This window comes from Saccopteryx leptura, chromosome 3, assembly GCF_036850995.1.
Source record: "Saccopteryx leptura isolate mSacLep1 chromosome 3, mSacLep1_pri_phased_curated, whole genome shotgun sequence".
Classification (NCBI taxonomy): Eukaryota; Metazoa; Chordata; class Mammalia; order Chiroptera; family Emballonuridae; genus Saccopteryx; species Saccopteryx leptura.
The window spans coordinates 108733083-108748004 of record NC_089505.1 but is presented as its reverse complement, the minus strand read 5'-3'; the positions used below and the strand labels follow the sequence as shown (position 1 = coordinate 108748004).

The following is a 14922-nucleotide window of genomic DNA, read 5'->3' as shown; positions in this document are numbered from 1 at the left end:
TACAGCCTCTTTAATGGCCTCCAGAGCCCTGACTCTCACTAAACCACCTTTTGTCTCCAGCCTGAAACTTACCAGCCGAGTCACCCTGAGAAAGTGGCTTGACCTCTCTGTGCCTCAGCTGCCTGACTATAAAGTGCAGTAACAACGGGCACCTCCTCACAAGGCAACGAAAGCAGGCTGTGCTTGGAACAGTACCTGGCAGAGGCAGAACTCAGTGTGTGTTGGTCATGGGCATTATTTTAACCATTTTTTCATCAGACCAATCCAGTGAGCATCACTGCACCTGGGGGGTCAGGTGACACGTTTCCATCCTGCCAGGTGCCTGCCCCAATCAGGACGTGAGCAGATAGACTACCCTCCCACGTCCCCCAGTGAGGTCCTCACGGCCCCATCGGCCATTTCTCCCCAGCAGAGCGAGCACTTTGGGAAATAACATGAGCTTTAGTGTCAGAGAAAGAACGGGAAGCTCATGGCTCCGCCCCCTCCCGCGGTGGAACTGGTAGATGAGGTGACTCTGTCATTGACAGCATGGGGGTGGCCACATGCACGTCTGAGCATGACCCCTGGGCAGAGCCTGGGGTCTGAGCTTGTCAGTGGTGGTCGTTCACCCTTCCTCGGGCTGGCCCCCTGTTCTCCCCTGTGCTCCCCAATCTCCTCTGGCTCCTTTGCTTTTTCCTCATGTTGGTCCATCTCATCCAGGGCATTTCCCTGCTGTCTCTCACTCATCTGAGCTCTCCTTTCTCCTCATTTCTTTTGTTCTTCGGGCCACCACCACCAGACAACCCGAATAGACACTTGGTCTCACTGCTATTACATTTTCCTTTACCAGTTCCATGGGTCTTGGTCCTATTTTCTCACAATGATTCCCCCCACTTCCGAGCCAGAAGCCCAGGCCCCCGGGGGTCTCTGAGCCTGTGGAGGCCCGGTCCCAGCGAGGCCGGCCCCCCGACGAGGCGTCAGGACTCGGTCACTGCCGAATCCCCCTCCTCTCCCGGCCGCCGCCCTGCCCTCCCGGACCAGGTGCTCCTCCGCCGTCGTCCTGCCAGGCAGTGGAATGCTCCAGACCGAGCATGAGTGGGGGAGAGAGCCGGACCTTTACTGGCAGACCGAACACAGCTCACTGTTTCCTAGGCAGAGTCCGAATTCTGACATTAAAACTGTCCCGTTCATTGTGTCCCTGGGGGACAGTAGGCAACTAAAAATAAGCATCAGCCTGTTAGACCCTGACACGGCACAGGAAAGGAGAGCCGGCTCATTTTTCTCAGAGTGAGGGGCGTTGGCTGCTATCCCAGTATTCGGGGGCCTGGGGGGTTGCACATCAGGGCGACAGAGGGGGAGCCGTCACCCATCCCACACCTAAAGCTGCAGAGCAGGGCAGGTGGAGGAAGCCCTGGGCATCTGGCCCCTCGGTGGCCCTCCTCCCTCTCCCTGTGTCCCAGCCCTGGGAGAACCCTACTTTATAATCAGCATCTTTGTCTTTTTCAATTTCCTACTTTTGTTTTTGATTAAGTATCCCCACCTTGTGGACAATTAAATGCAGAAGCTAATGGTCTTTAAAAACTCTTTTTAATATAGGCTAAGAGCCACTTCGTTTCTGAGAGACTATAATGAGACAAGGGAGAAAATGGCTTCTCCTCTTATATAATATTTAGTAAGAGGGATGATTATCTGGCTGATGTAAAGCAGAAGTCGGCAAACTTTTCTTAAAGGGCCAGCTTGGAAGTGGCCTTGGCTTTGGGGGCCACAAGGTCTCTGACTTGTTCATAGTGATATGAGAACAGCTTGAGACACCACAAGTAAAGGGCCTGGGTTTGGCCCCTGGGCTGTATTTTGATGACTCCTAATCGAGAAAACATAAGGGATCCATATGTTTGAAATCAGAAGTTTCCTGAGAGAGACTGCTAGGTAGTGGAGCCATCCACCAAGGACTGCCTGCTTCTCTCTCCCCACAGTCCTTGCTTCCTTGGATTTTTTAAAGAAGAACCAGCTCATTGTATCCCACGATGATAAGTGTTTTACCTCTCGTTTCAGCCATGCACCAGTCTGGGAAGGAGGTGTAGTTATTGTCCCCACCAAGCCACAGAGAAGTGAAGTCACTTGCCCAGGTTGCTTGTAAATGACAGAGCCAAAATTCAAACCCAGACTCTTGGCTACACTGTTACTGTATTGTTCTTGAATTATATCACTAGAGAGACTATAAACTCAAGCATGTTTATGAAAGACTTAAAATCATCCACAAACAGGATGAAAAGCAGGTTTTCTAACTTTCCTTATCCCAGTAGAGATTTAAGACAAATAGAGACATATTGTCAATCGCAACAGACAAAGTTGGGACACCCCATGGAAGCGTCAGAAATTGACGGCATAAGGCAAACTGATGGCAATAAGACAAACATATCAGTTCTGACAGTGAAGGTAATTAAAGTCTTTATTAAAAGACAAAGACGCAAATTGGATTAAAAAAATGTTGCTTACAAGAAATATACACACACACACCCCAAAAAAGAAGAAGATAAATAACCTAAAGTGAGTATATAGAGTATGTATTTTCATTTTTTAAAGTAATATTTGGTGGTTGTAAAAAAAACTTAAGTAACACACATGTGAAATAAAGTTTAAAGTGAAAATACCCATTTCCCAATCTCACTCCCCAGCAGAAAATAGTTTAATAGTCTGGTATAAACACGTGCAGGGTTTTTTTTTCCTCTGTGCGTATACAAAATATGTTGCTTTTATAATCAGAAAAAAATTTAAGTTCTATAATAAAGAAAGAAGGCCCCTTCTCTCCCCTCCCACAAAAAGAGTCTGAATGATGTTTGTAGCTCGTGTAGGCCTCCAAGGAAAAAGTCGGGTAGTTACCGAGTCTCTAACATTATGTTACTCAATCTTCTTGTCACTCTTGTGAGAAAGATATTACGATGCTGTATACATGAGGACTCTGGAAAACGGAGAGATGAATTGGCTTACCTGAGATCACCCAGCTAGTAATAATTAAGCAGTTCCCAGCAAGTGGTTTACACACACTGTCCTATTGAATACCCCTGACAATCTACCCCTATGAGGTAGATATTGTTCTTATCTTCACTTCACAGATGAGGAAACTGAAGCACAGAGTGGTTAGGTAACTTGCCCAAGATCACACAGCTGAGTGAATGGGAGAGTCAGGATTCACATCCAGATTTGAATGCCGTCTGACTCCAAAGCTCATTCTCCTTTCATTCTACAACTAAATGGTGGAGGGACACAATTTAGTCATGACACCCAGTACCTCTACCTTTCAATCAGTGTCTCATTCCTTCAAAAAAAAAAAAAATGTATTGAGCACCTGCCGTGCCCCAGGCACTGGGCTAGGCTTAGGGTCTCTTGTCTTATTGCTGAACCCTTCTTTCTATTCAAGGCAGGACCCTCTCCTCTTTTTGTTCCTTTTCCGTGCATCTGTGTGTTGTATGTGCATGTATGTTTCTGTTTTTACCCCAACATTATTCTTTTCCAGTTTGGGGTCTTTTTTAGTAAAATTCACATTACAAAACTTACCATCTTACCCAACTTTAGGCGTACCGTTCGGTGATATTTACTGCATTCATACCGTACAGCCATCACCACCATCCATCTTTAGAACTCTTTTCATCTCACAAAACTGAGAAACTCTGTGCCCATTTGAACACTGACTCCCCATTCCCTCCGCCCACCCCTGGCTACCACCGTGCTACTTTCTCTGAGTGTGGCTAAGTTCCTCATATAAGTAAAATAACCTCATAGTTGTCCTTTTCTGACTGGCTTGTTTTACTAAGCGTAATGTTCTCCATTTTGATTAATGGTGTTGCATGTGTCAGAATTTCTTTCCTTTTTAAGGCTGAAAAAGACTCCATTGTATGTGTATAACTCATTTTGTTTACTCATTTATCCATCGATGGACCTTCTGGGTTGTTGCCGCCTTTCGGCTCTTGTGAACAGCGCTGCTGAGAACACGGCTGTACAAATATCTGTTCGAGCCCCTGCTTCTACTTCCTTTGTTCACCCCAACAATCTTAATGAAAACTTCAAACCAGGGGACTGCTATAATGAACCCCCATGTACCCATCCCCCAGCTTCAACAATTACAAACTCGTGGCCTATTGTGTTCCACTTTACACCCCACCTACCACCCCCCTGCCCTGGGATTCTTGTGAAGCAAATTCCAGGCAAAATATTTCATCTACAACATTTTAATATGCATCCCTAACTCTTTAAAACACAACCACAATGCCATTATCTTAAAAAAAAAAAACCCAACAACTACTGAATACAATCAATTTCCATGATTATCTAATCCTTTCTTTTATAGTATTTTCTTTTTTTTTTTTTTTTTTTTATTTCTGAAGAAGGAAATGGGGAGAGACAGTCAGACAGACTCCCGCATGCGCCCGACCGGGATCCAACCGGCACGCCCACCAGGGGCGATGCTCTGCCCACCAGGGGGCGATGCTCTGCCCCTCTGGGGCATCGCTTTGTTGCGACCAGAGCCACTCCAGCGCCTGGGGCTGAAGCCAAGGAGCCATCCCCAGCGCCCGGGCCATCTTTGCTCCAATGGAGCCTCAGCTGTGGGAGGGGAAGAGAGAGACAGAGAGGAAGGAGAGGGGGAGGGGTGGAGAAGCAGATAGGCACTTCTCCTGTGTGCCCTGGCCGGGAATCAAACCCGGGACTTCTGCACGCCAGGCCGACGCTCTACCACTGAGCCAACCGGCCAGGGCCTATAGTATTTTCTTTTTTTAAAAAAAGTCAGAATCCTAGTTAGGTTTATACATTACAATTAGCTTACATGTCTCAAGTTGTCTTCCATCTAGACGCGTCCACCCCCACCCCTTTCAGTCTTCTGGTGCAGAAGCTGGGTTATTTATCCTGAGGAGTCTCTTACATTCTGAATTTTGGTGATTACATCCCTGGGAGGTTGTATAATATGATCCCTCTATCTTATATTTTCTTTAATTGACAGTAAGATCTAGAAGCCTAATCAAATTTAGGTTTCATTTTCTTGCCAGACTATTTTATAGGCAGGGCTCTGTGCCTCCACTGGAGGCACATAACGTCTGCCTGCCTCTCTTTTGGGGACATTAGGAGCAGTCAGTGATCAGAGCCTTGGGACTGCAATATGGTGACGCGCTGTCGTTTCTTCTTCTTTTATAAGCTGGGAGACTGGAAGAAAACTTGCCCCCATCAACTATTTGGTTACCCTGAGGTATAGTCCCTAAAGGAAAGGCAAGAGAAATAACTTAATTATTTTTCTTCATTGACCAGTTTTCCTATTAATGAGTCTATTCCCTACCACCTTCCAAAGTTGAACATTTTTAAATACTATGAAAGCCCAATGGATTTAAACACATTTTATATATTTAAATCCATTGCCAGTATTACTCTTATCGAACCTCCAATTGTCCCCTTGGCCAGTGGGAGCCTTCTGAAATTAGCCCAACCTCATCTCGAACATTTTCTGCCCCTGGCCTAGAATCAGCTATTTCTCCAAGGAGTCTGGTTTTTGTTGTTGTTGTTTTTTAAAATAATAAATGATGTTTAGCATCTGGGCTCTGCAGGTGCTTATTACTATTGAGTGGTTCCTTGTTTCTAAGTCTTTTTCATGAACAGAGTTAAAAAACAGTTTTGAAAAGATAAAATGCACCCTGGTCAGTTGGCTCAGTGGTAGAGCACTGGCCCTGTGTGTGGATGTCCAGGGTTCAGTTCCCGGTCAGGGCACAAATGCTTCTCCATCTGCACCCATCTGCTTCTCCACCCCTCCCCCTCGCACTTCTCTCTCTCTCTCTTCCCCTCCTGCCGTCATGGTTCAATTAGAGTGAGTTGACCCCAGACACTGAGGATGGCTCCATGGCCTTTACCTCAGGTCCTAAGAAGAGCTCAATTGCTGAGCAACGGAGCAACACCCCAGATGGGCAGAGCATCATCCCCTAATGGGCTTACCGGGTGGATCCTGGTTGGGGTGCATGCAGGAGTCTGTCTCTACCTTCCCTCCTCTCACTGAATAAAAAGAAAAAAGAAAAAGAAAAGATAAAATGCATCCTGGGTTCATTTTATTTCCAATGTTAGAACAATTTTTCCTTTTTCCTTAACTTCCTTGATGTCATGTATGCATCTCTTCTCAGCCTTGCTGAAAACCCCGTTCCCAACAACACCAACCTAATTTCCCAATCCATCACACACACCCGGGCATCTCAGAATTGTAATGCCAGTACTACCTACGGCAATATGATTACTGAAAACAGTTTAAGTTGTTTTTCTTTCAGTTCTTCTTGTCCCTGTATCCTGCTAGGGATAGGCTATCAAACTACAGCGTGTTTAACTTTCTTAGACCAGTTTCTTCATGTGTGACACACCACCAACTGATACATTTTTTCCTCTGCTTTTTGAGTTTTGAGAAATGACTTATCAGATGTCAGTATTTCCTTTTAATTGTGCAAAATATTGACCAAGTTCCAAAGTTAAAGAGAAGGTATATACTGAGTCAGCTTCTATCCCTGTCTCCTTGGCCCTGCTCACTCCCTCTTTCCATAGTAACCTGAGATTTTGATTTGCTTTGCTTTTTCATGGGCTATTAGTCTGAGTAAGTGTGTATATCTGTCCTGCACCCCTTTCTTAGATATAGAATCATACAATCCCCTTAGTTTTTACTTCTCTACCTTGCTTTTATTCACTTAATATATTCTGAGGACCTCCTCCATGGCTTTATACAAACCATTCTTTATTCTTATTTGATAGCTGCGTAAATAGTTCATTTTGTTGATTATCCTAGTTCATTCACTCCGCTCCCCATTGCTGAACATTTGGGCTGCTGTCAATTTTTTGCTATTATAGTGCTGCTTTGTATAGCCTTGGCGAGATATAGATATAGATCTATAGATAGATAGATAGATAGATACATACATACATACATACATACATACATATATCAGTTCATATTTTGCCAATATATCTCAGGGATAGAGATCTACAAATAGAATTGCTGGGTCATAGAGTAAGTGCATATGAACTTTGTTGACTATTACCAAATTTTCCTTCATAGCGGTTGTGTCGCCTGGCAATTCCACCAATGAGGTCCTAGAATACCTGCTTTCCCCTAGCATCACATATCACCAAACTTTGAGTTTTGTCTACCTGACAAGAAATAATTTCTCATTGTAGTTTTCATATGTATTTTCTTAGAATGAGGTTGAGCCTCTTTTCAAATGTTAAAGGGACATGCATTTAGGAACCTTGCCTGGCTAAAAAGAGGGAAGGGTGGAATGAATAGAGAGGCCATGGGACCATCACAGGAGCAGGAGAAGAGATGAGCCAGCGAATAAAACGATACAGCAGAGAGAAGGCAAAACGGCGACTACCAAAGGCAAGATGCGGGCTTCCCTCGCTGGAGGTTTTAGATAGGGTTTTGTTGATAGAGAGTCCCAGATTCTGCTGAGGTTCAGCACCTGCAAGGGGACCCAGGGACGGAGCCGTTGCTGTGCCCCTCCCCACCTACTCAAGGTCTCACGTGTCCATTGGAGAAGTAGAGGAAAGCTTTCATGATTTCAGAGAGATGAGTGGATGGGTTTTGAAAACTAGGCTTATCCAGGTAGTGATAATACCCCTTTGCAATTTACTCTCAATGTTTGAAATAGGTGCTATGTAATTACATAGGTTCTCCAAGCCTCAGCTTACTGGAAAGGGATAATAATCCCTGCCTACAAAATGAGGACAATAACAGTATCTGCCTTTTAGTGTTGCAACTGTCACAAGGATAATCCGTAAGCCCTTCCATGTAGTAAGCTCTCAACACCCATGAGCTCATTGCTGTCAGCCGTGGTGGTAGAACTATTATTACGTGCTGCAGGGAAATTTGAAGACAGAGGTCTTGAGGGTAAAGCTCAGCTCTAACTTTGTTAGCTCTCGATCTAAACTCTTAGCCTACTTAGCCTTAGTTTTCTCCTCTGTCAAATGGGGATAAAGCAATCAGCATTGTGTCATCGGGATGAGTTGTCTACTGTTATCATCACCATTATTATCTTTTTGTTAATTAACTTCCTAATATAACTTTCTATTAAGAACATTTGACAGATACTTTAGACATTTGCAAGAAGTGTATATAGATTTGGGAGAAGAGAGGTGTGCTATATTCGGCTGGATTTCATGAAACTGAGTGCCTGGAGGAATGTATAAAAATGTGCAGAGATAGAAGTGCTTTGCAGCTCATTATCCCCTTCCCGGCCTTGCTCGGGGCATTTTTGGCATCTGGAAGCCCCACAATAAAGAAATCCCAAGAAAGCAGGGGTTCCTTTCAAACTGGGAGGCTGCTTAGCCTAAGATCTCTGGGTTTATGCCGTCTTTCCAGGTCTGAGCCCAGGCGCTATCCCTCGCTAACCCAGAACGAGTTACCTAACCTCCATTAGCGTCAGCTGTCTTGGCTGTAAGATGGGGAAAATAATAGCAAGCCCCTCCCAGGGTTTGTGTTAAGTGACGCGTGAACGTGATTGATGATGTGAGGCTAGATGTCTGACATGGTGGAGGTGGTGACAGCAGCAGCAGCAGCACTGGGTGTTAGTTGGGGTGGCCTAGGTTAGACAGTGCTAACAAGCAACCCCCAAATCTCAGTGGCTTCAAAACGGGAGTTTATATCTCACTCGGACTACACGTATAACACAGGCATCAGGGGCTCACTCCTCGGATTCACTTCAAGGTCCAGCTGATGGGACTTCCATCTCCTCTCCTGTTCCACAGTCATGTTCTACATAGACATGACACTCATTACTCTGCTCTCGTTTTATTGGTCAAGGCAGTCACATGGCCTAGTGTTACTTCCACAGTGAAATCCGACCATGTGCCCTGAAGGAGGAGGGCTGAGAGAGCTCTCATGACCACCATGGGGGCCAAGGGTCTGGTTGCAGGAAGAGGCAAGGATGATGGCAAAGCTGTGGGTAAGAATGGGCAGTAAGGGAATGGGAAGAATGCCCAGAGAGACCAACGGGCCGGGGCCGGGATAACAGGCTTGGCGAGATCAGAGGTGTGCCTAGACCACCCAGCATCTGGTGGAGTCACCGACATGGGCAGCATTCATTTACCCTCCCATCCGTTCATCGATTAATCCAAGCAATAACCACTGATTTTTGGCACAACTGTGCCAAGCTCTAGGCTAAATGCTGGGGCTTCTGACATGTGTAAGACAATGGGGTTCCTGCCCTCACAGGGCTCACAGTGGAGCTGGTCATGCTAGTGCTCCAAGCTGAGTGTGCGGGCTCCGCCCACTGTCCCGTGCCAGAGCGCTGGGTGCTGGGGTGGGTGCAGGCTGGGTCTCTGCCTCTGCTACAGGCCTGACAACTGGGTGAGAAACAAAGAAAAGACCATGTGACTCCAAGACGAGCTGTACTACATACAGCTCTTCTAGAAGGGCAAAGAACTTTGTTTAAAGGATTCTTTTCATTTCTCCCCTCTGGCCTTTAATAAAATTCCTCAAATGATGCGATTGAACATATCCACGAGGGTCCCAATGGACGGAGCTCACAGTGCATAAGGTTTATGTAATTTTCATAAAAGCAAGAACAACCCTTGTTGGCAGACACATTTTATAGGAAGATATTTTTGTTTGTTCATTTGTCCCCCTAAGAAAGTGACTTCTCTCCCTTCCGTCCCCCAGCTCCCTGCGGTGGTCACCTGACTTCGCCCAGTGGCACCATCCTGTCTCCGGGCTGGCCTGGCTTCTACAAGGATGCCCTGAGCTGTGCCTGGGTGATCGAAGCCCAGCCCGGCTACCCCATCAAAATCACCTTCGACAGGTGCTTGTAACCAGAGCCTCACGGGGGTGGGGGTGGGGGTGGGGGTGGGAGTGAGAGGTGATCTCTACGGAGGGGGGTCAGAGGGAACCTGGGGAGGGCGGGGTCCAGCACTGCCGCTGGTCTGTCATACGGGTCAGAGAAAGCTGGGACAGACTGCCTTGGGCAGGGCAGACGGCACCGGCTTTGCCTTTGGCCCTGCCTCTGTAGTGGGGTTTGTTTATGCTATTTAAGGGACTAAGAAGACCAGAGGAGAAGGGTGGAGGATGTCAGAGGAGGGGGAGTGGGCCGACAGACACCGCGAGAAGTTGAAGGTGGCATTAGCATCTGCAGAGCATAATCCTGAAATTTCTAATATGGGAAGGCAGCCTTCCTGGCCTCTGACCCAAACCTGCTCCTGTGCCCCCCTTTCAGCTCCCACCCCAGCGATGCCCCTTGGGTGGGGGGGGAGGAAGCCACCCTAATATAAATACAAGTTTCTAGACAAAGCATTCGGGTTCTAGCAGAGCAGTTCGCAGACTTTTCTGTGAAGGGCTAGGTATTAATAGTTGTTTAGATTTTGTGGATACCTATGGATATATATCTGTTATGTATTCTTGGCTTTAAAATAAAATAACCTTTTACAAATGTGGAAAGCATTCTTTGCTCTCAGACCATACAAAAACAGGCTATAGACCAGGTTCAACCCTGGGCTATATAGTTAGCTGACGTTGGCCTGGAACATTCTAACCCCACGACCTAGTCATTGAGCCTCTAGGCCACAGGGAGGCTGGAGAGAGCTGTCCTCTGTGGGAGGAGAAGGGGTTAAAGATGGTAGAGAAAGTTCTTCCACATCGCCAGTGACTGTGTGCAAATTATTTTAAAATATCCCAGCCTGCCAAAATCGGATTGTTCTGAAGCCCTGGGTCAGACAGGGCCTTTTGTCATTTGCAAATTAATAAGCTCCAAGTTTCTCAAGAAATCTTCTTCTCCGTCTTCGGCAGATTTAAAACGGAGGTGAACTACGATACGCTGGAAGTGCGAGATGGACGGACGTACTCGGCACCCCTGATCGGAGTTTACCACGGGACCCAAGTCCCCCAGTTCCTCATCAGCACCAGCAACTACCTCTACCTCCTCTTCTCCACCGACAAGAGCCACTCGGACATCGGCTTCCAGCTCCGCTATGAGAGTGAGTCTGGGATAACAGGCTTGGCGAGGCAGGTGGCAGGGTGGGCCCAGGTAGGTGAAGGGTCCCAGGACTGTGCTCCACCATGAGGCTCCCCGCTTGGGCCTATCCCCATGGTGTCCTCAGAGCTGTGCTCCTTGGAGACCCTCCCCCGATCTACGCGTCGCTCAGAGCTCAACCTTTCGAGAGAATGAGAGCTGCTTTCTAACAAACCGTTAGAAAGAGTCCAGCCTTTAGAAGCCGTGAAAGCTGATGGCCTGCACACCAGCTCCTTGTGGGCACTCGCAGGGCCTCTTCCGCGTGCAGACAAACTGGGTGGCGCCACGTTGGGCGCTCTGGGGACAGAGTATTTGGCATATCATGAAGTGGAAGTGAGATGGCATCTCCCACCCGCTCACCCTCTCTCATCACCTTCTGCACATATTGCTGGTGCCTCGATGTAGAGAGATTGATGTCAGTTCAGTTCCGTGACCACTGTAGAAAGTAAGGCTGAGAGCACCATCAGGACAGGGTCACTTTGCTACTTGAGTTTATATCCATAAGCCTCAGCATGGAGTCTAAGCCCTAGTAGACACTCAACTTATGTTTATTGAATGCATGAATGATCGAGCCAACTTATGTGTCCTCTTAGGTCTTTCAACTACTCCCTCCACAGATATTGACAGCCATGTTTGATGAGTGGGTAAAGGACAACTTAAGCCTTCCGTAAAGCTCTCTCTCTCTCTCTCTCCACCCATTGTGAGTCAGCTGGGGTCCCCCTCTGGTGACGATGAGCTGTCTTTTCCAGCTGTGGGCTCTCTCTTCCAGCTATAACACTGCAGTCAGACCACTGTCTGGATCCGGGGATCCCCGTAAATGGGCAGCGTCATGGAAACGACTTCTATGTGGGTGCACTGGTGACTTTCAGCTGCGACTCGGGCTACACCTTAAGCGACGGGGAGCCCCTGGAGTGTGAGCCCAACTTCCAGTGGAGCCGGGCCCTGCCCAGCTGTGAAGGTGAGGCGTCCCTTAGGGGCTGCTGAAGTTGTGATTCGTTTCCTGCTGTGTGAAACCAGGGGAACCGACTCTCCTACCATCTGGAGGGGCTGAGGGTTTAAAAGGAGATGGGGAACAGGTTCCCAGGAGGATTGCGGGGGGAGCTCCTTGAGCCATTCCAGTTTTTCACCGCCTTCTTCACTCCTGTAGCTCTCTGCGGTGGCTTCGTTCAAGGCTCCAGTGGGACCATCTTGTCACCAGGGTTTCCTGACTTCTACCCCAACAACTTGAACTGCACCTGGATTATCGAAACATCACATGGCAAGGGTGAGCGTCTTAGGACTATTGCCGGTTTGGGGATGTGACACGGTCTGGACCCCACATTCCCCGAGTCAAAGTCACCAGCACAGGGATCTCCCTTCGTCCTGACCTGTGGGCTGAGTCTGAATTTTTCTCATGAACTAAGAACCTTTCCCCTGATCACAGAATTTCATGAACAGAGTATTTAAAAATAAGTGTTTTTAAGAATCACAATCTCCATACTGGAACAGATCTTTAGAGATGACCAGGTCTCAAATCCTGAATCTGGGGGTCCTCCCTGAATCACTGCCCACAAGAGAATGGCACATCTGTCTAAACTGTCTAGGCATACCCAGTGGTGGGGTAGTAGCCGACTCTCTCAACCAATGAGCACCTATGATCATTTTTTTTTTATAGATGTGACCCCTCCTAAGAGCCTATTAGGTGTCCCTGAAACTTCCTTCCTTGTTCTATGTCCTCAGGGGACATAGGATACACCTGCTCTCTCTTCCTCCCATCCATCTTTCTGATATTGACTGTAGCAGTCCTCTTCACATGTAACTCAGCTGTTCCTCACCACCCTACCAGTGGTCGGCAAACTCACTAGTCAACAGAGCCAAATATCAACAGAACAATGACTGAAATTTATTTTGAGAGCCAAATTTTTTAAACTTAAACTATGTATATAGGTAGGTACATTGTTATTAACTTAATTAGGGTGGAGTACCCTTTGTGGAAGAGCCACACTCAAGGGGCCAAAGAGCCGCATGTGGCTCGCGAGCCGCAGTTTGCCGACCAAGGCCAGTTGCCTCACCTTCTCTAACATAAAAAGTTATCTTTGGGAGTCCAAGAATGAAGTAAGGGTGCTGGTTACCAAATAAACATGAATTAATATACTCTTTTGCTCAACAAATACTGATTGAATGGCACCTCTGTGGCAGACATCCTGTCTGGGAATAAACAGCAACCAGATGGATCTGGCCTTTACCCTCAGATACTTATTCTGAAGTTCATCTAGAGTTGTGGTTCTTAATCCCTCTGTACTTTGGCAAATACCTTAATGCTTAGCTTACACCCTAGAGGTTTTGATTTTTTTATGCTGGAGGTGGAAACCAGCCATCGATGTTGTTAGAGTGCTTCATTGTCAATTCTGGTGCGTGCCCTTAAATGAGAATTTGTAATCTAGAAGAATTCACATGTAGAAAAGCCGCGGGGGGGGGGGGGGGGTGGGGGGGGTTTCAAAAGAGTAACTCTTCCAGATATTAAACTGTTGTTATAGGCTAAATAAAATAATTTTGCAATTCAGGATGAATAAAGGAGTGGACACACAAGTCAGTGGGGGAGAATAAGGAGCCAGAATTAGATTCCTGAGAGAGAGAGAGAGAGAGAGAGAGAGAGTGCGTGTGTGTGTGTGTGTGTGTGTGCATGTGTGTGTTTGAGAGTGAGAGATGTCTTGAATATATAGTTAAAGTGTCATTTCTAACCCATGGAAGAGGGTAAAGATTATTTAATAAATGGCTTTAAAAGAGTGGGCTTAAACATTTGGAAAAAGGAAAAAACAAAAACGAAAACAATCATGCCTCAAACACTGAGCCCTGTAAACTCCAGTACCAGAACATGAAACTCTAACCTCAGATTGGGGCTTACTTTAGAGAGTGACACCAAAAGTCAAATTCATAAAAGCAAAAACTGTTAGATTTGATCAAATAAAACCTCAAATGAAATTATTGTTTGAAAAGCCATAAAAGATTCAAACAGTAAATGGACAAAAATATTTGCAACACGTAATCTGTGAAGGGTTACCAACTTGGTGCACAAAAAGCTCTTAAAATCATTAAGGAGAATATTTCTGCTCTACAAGCCTTTAAAATGAACAGGTCTATTAACTAACGCTTCCTAACAGAGGAAATAGAAATGAAAAGACATCAAACTCACTGATCATGAAAGAAATGCAGATTCCACTGGTAATGAAACACATTTCCCACCTAATCAGGCGATGGTGCAATGGACAGAGCATCAGACTGGGATGCGGAGGATGCAGGTTCAAAACCCCAAGGTCGCAGGCTTGAGCACAGGCTCACTAGCTTGAGTGCAGGGTCACTGGCTTGAGCGTGAGATCATAGACATGACCCCATGGTCACTGGCTTGAAACCCAAGGTTGCTGGCTTGAGCAAGGGGTCACTCGGTCTGCTATAGACCCCCCCCCCCCCCGTAAAGTCGCATGTGAGAAAGCAATCAATGAACAACTAAGGAGCCGCAACAAAGAATTGATGTGTCTCATTTCTCCCCCTTCCTGTCTGTCTATCCCTCTCTGACTCTCTCTCTGTTTCCATAAAAAAACAAACAAAAAAAAAAAAACACATTTCCCTACTCAAGTCAGCAAACAAAATTTTAACCATGTAGGAAACAGTGTGAAGTCACAAATACTCTTCTTCCTCAAGGCTGAAATTTGAGAAACAGTTGCAACTTTTTAGGGAGTGATATGGATTCAAAGCCTTAAAAATATATGTGCCATTGGACCCAGCAATTCCACTCCTTGAAATTTACCTGAAGAAGATAAGTAAAACTGCACATCAAGATTTAGCTATGAGGATGTCTCCTAAGACACTTTATTAATTGAACAATTAGAAGCTATTTCAATGTCTATCCATAAGGAAATGGTGAATAAACATATGGCACAGCCATGTATTACAT

General features: G+C 46.2%; 1 protein-coding gene across 1 annotated transcript in view; it reads left to right on the top strand.

Annotated features, from left to right (window-relative positions):
• CSMD2 (CUB and Sushi multiple domains 2) overlaps nt 1-14922 on the top strand; it is a 597382-nt gene that overhangs the window by 389302 nt on the left and 193158 nt on the right. The window contains exons 16-19 of the mRNA XM_066375796.1: nt 9650-9788; nt 10769-10956; nt 11761-11949; nt 12139-12255. Of these exons, the coding sequence (XP_066231893.1) occupies nt 9650-9788; nt 10769-10956; nt 11761-11949; nt 12139-12255 (633 nt within the window). The remainder of the gene's footprint in view (nt 1-9649; nt 9789-10768; nt 10957-11760; nt 11950-12138; nt 12256-14922) is intronic.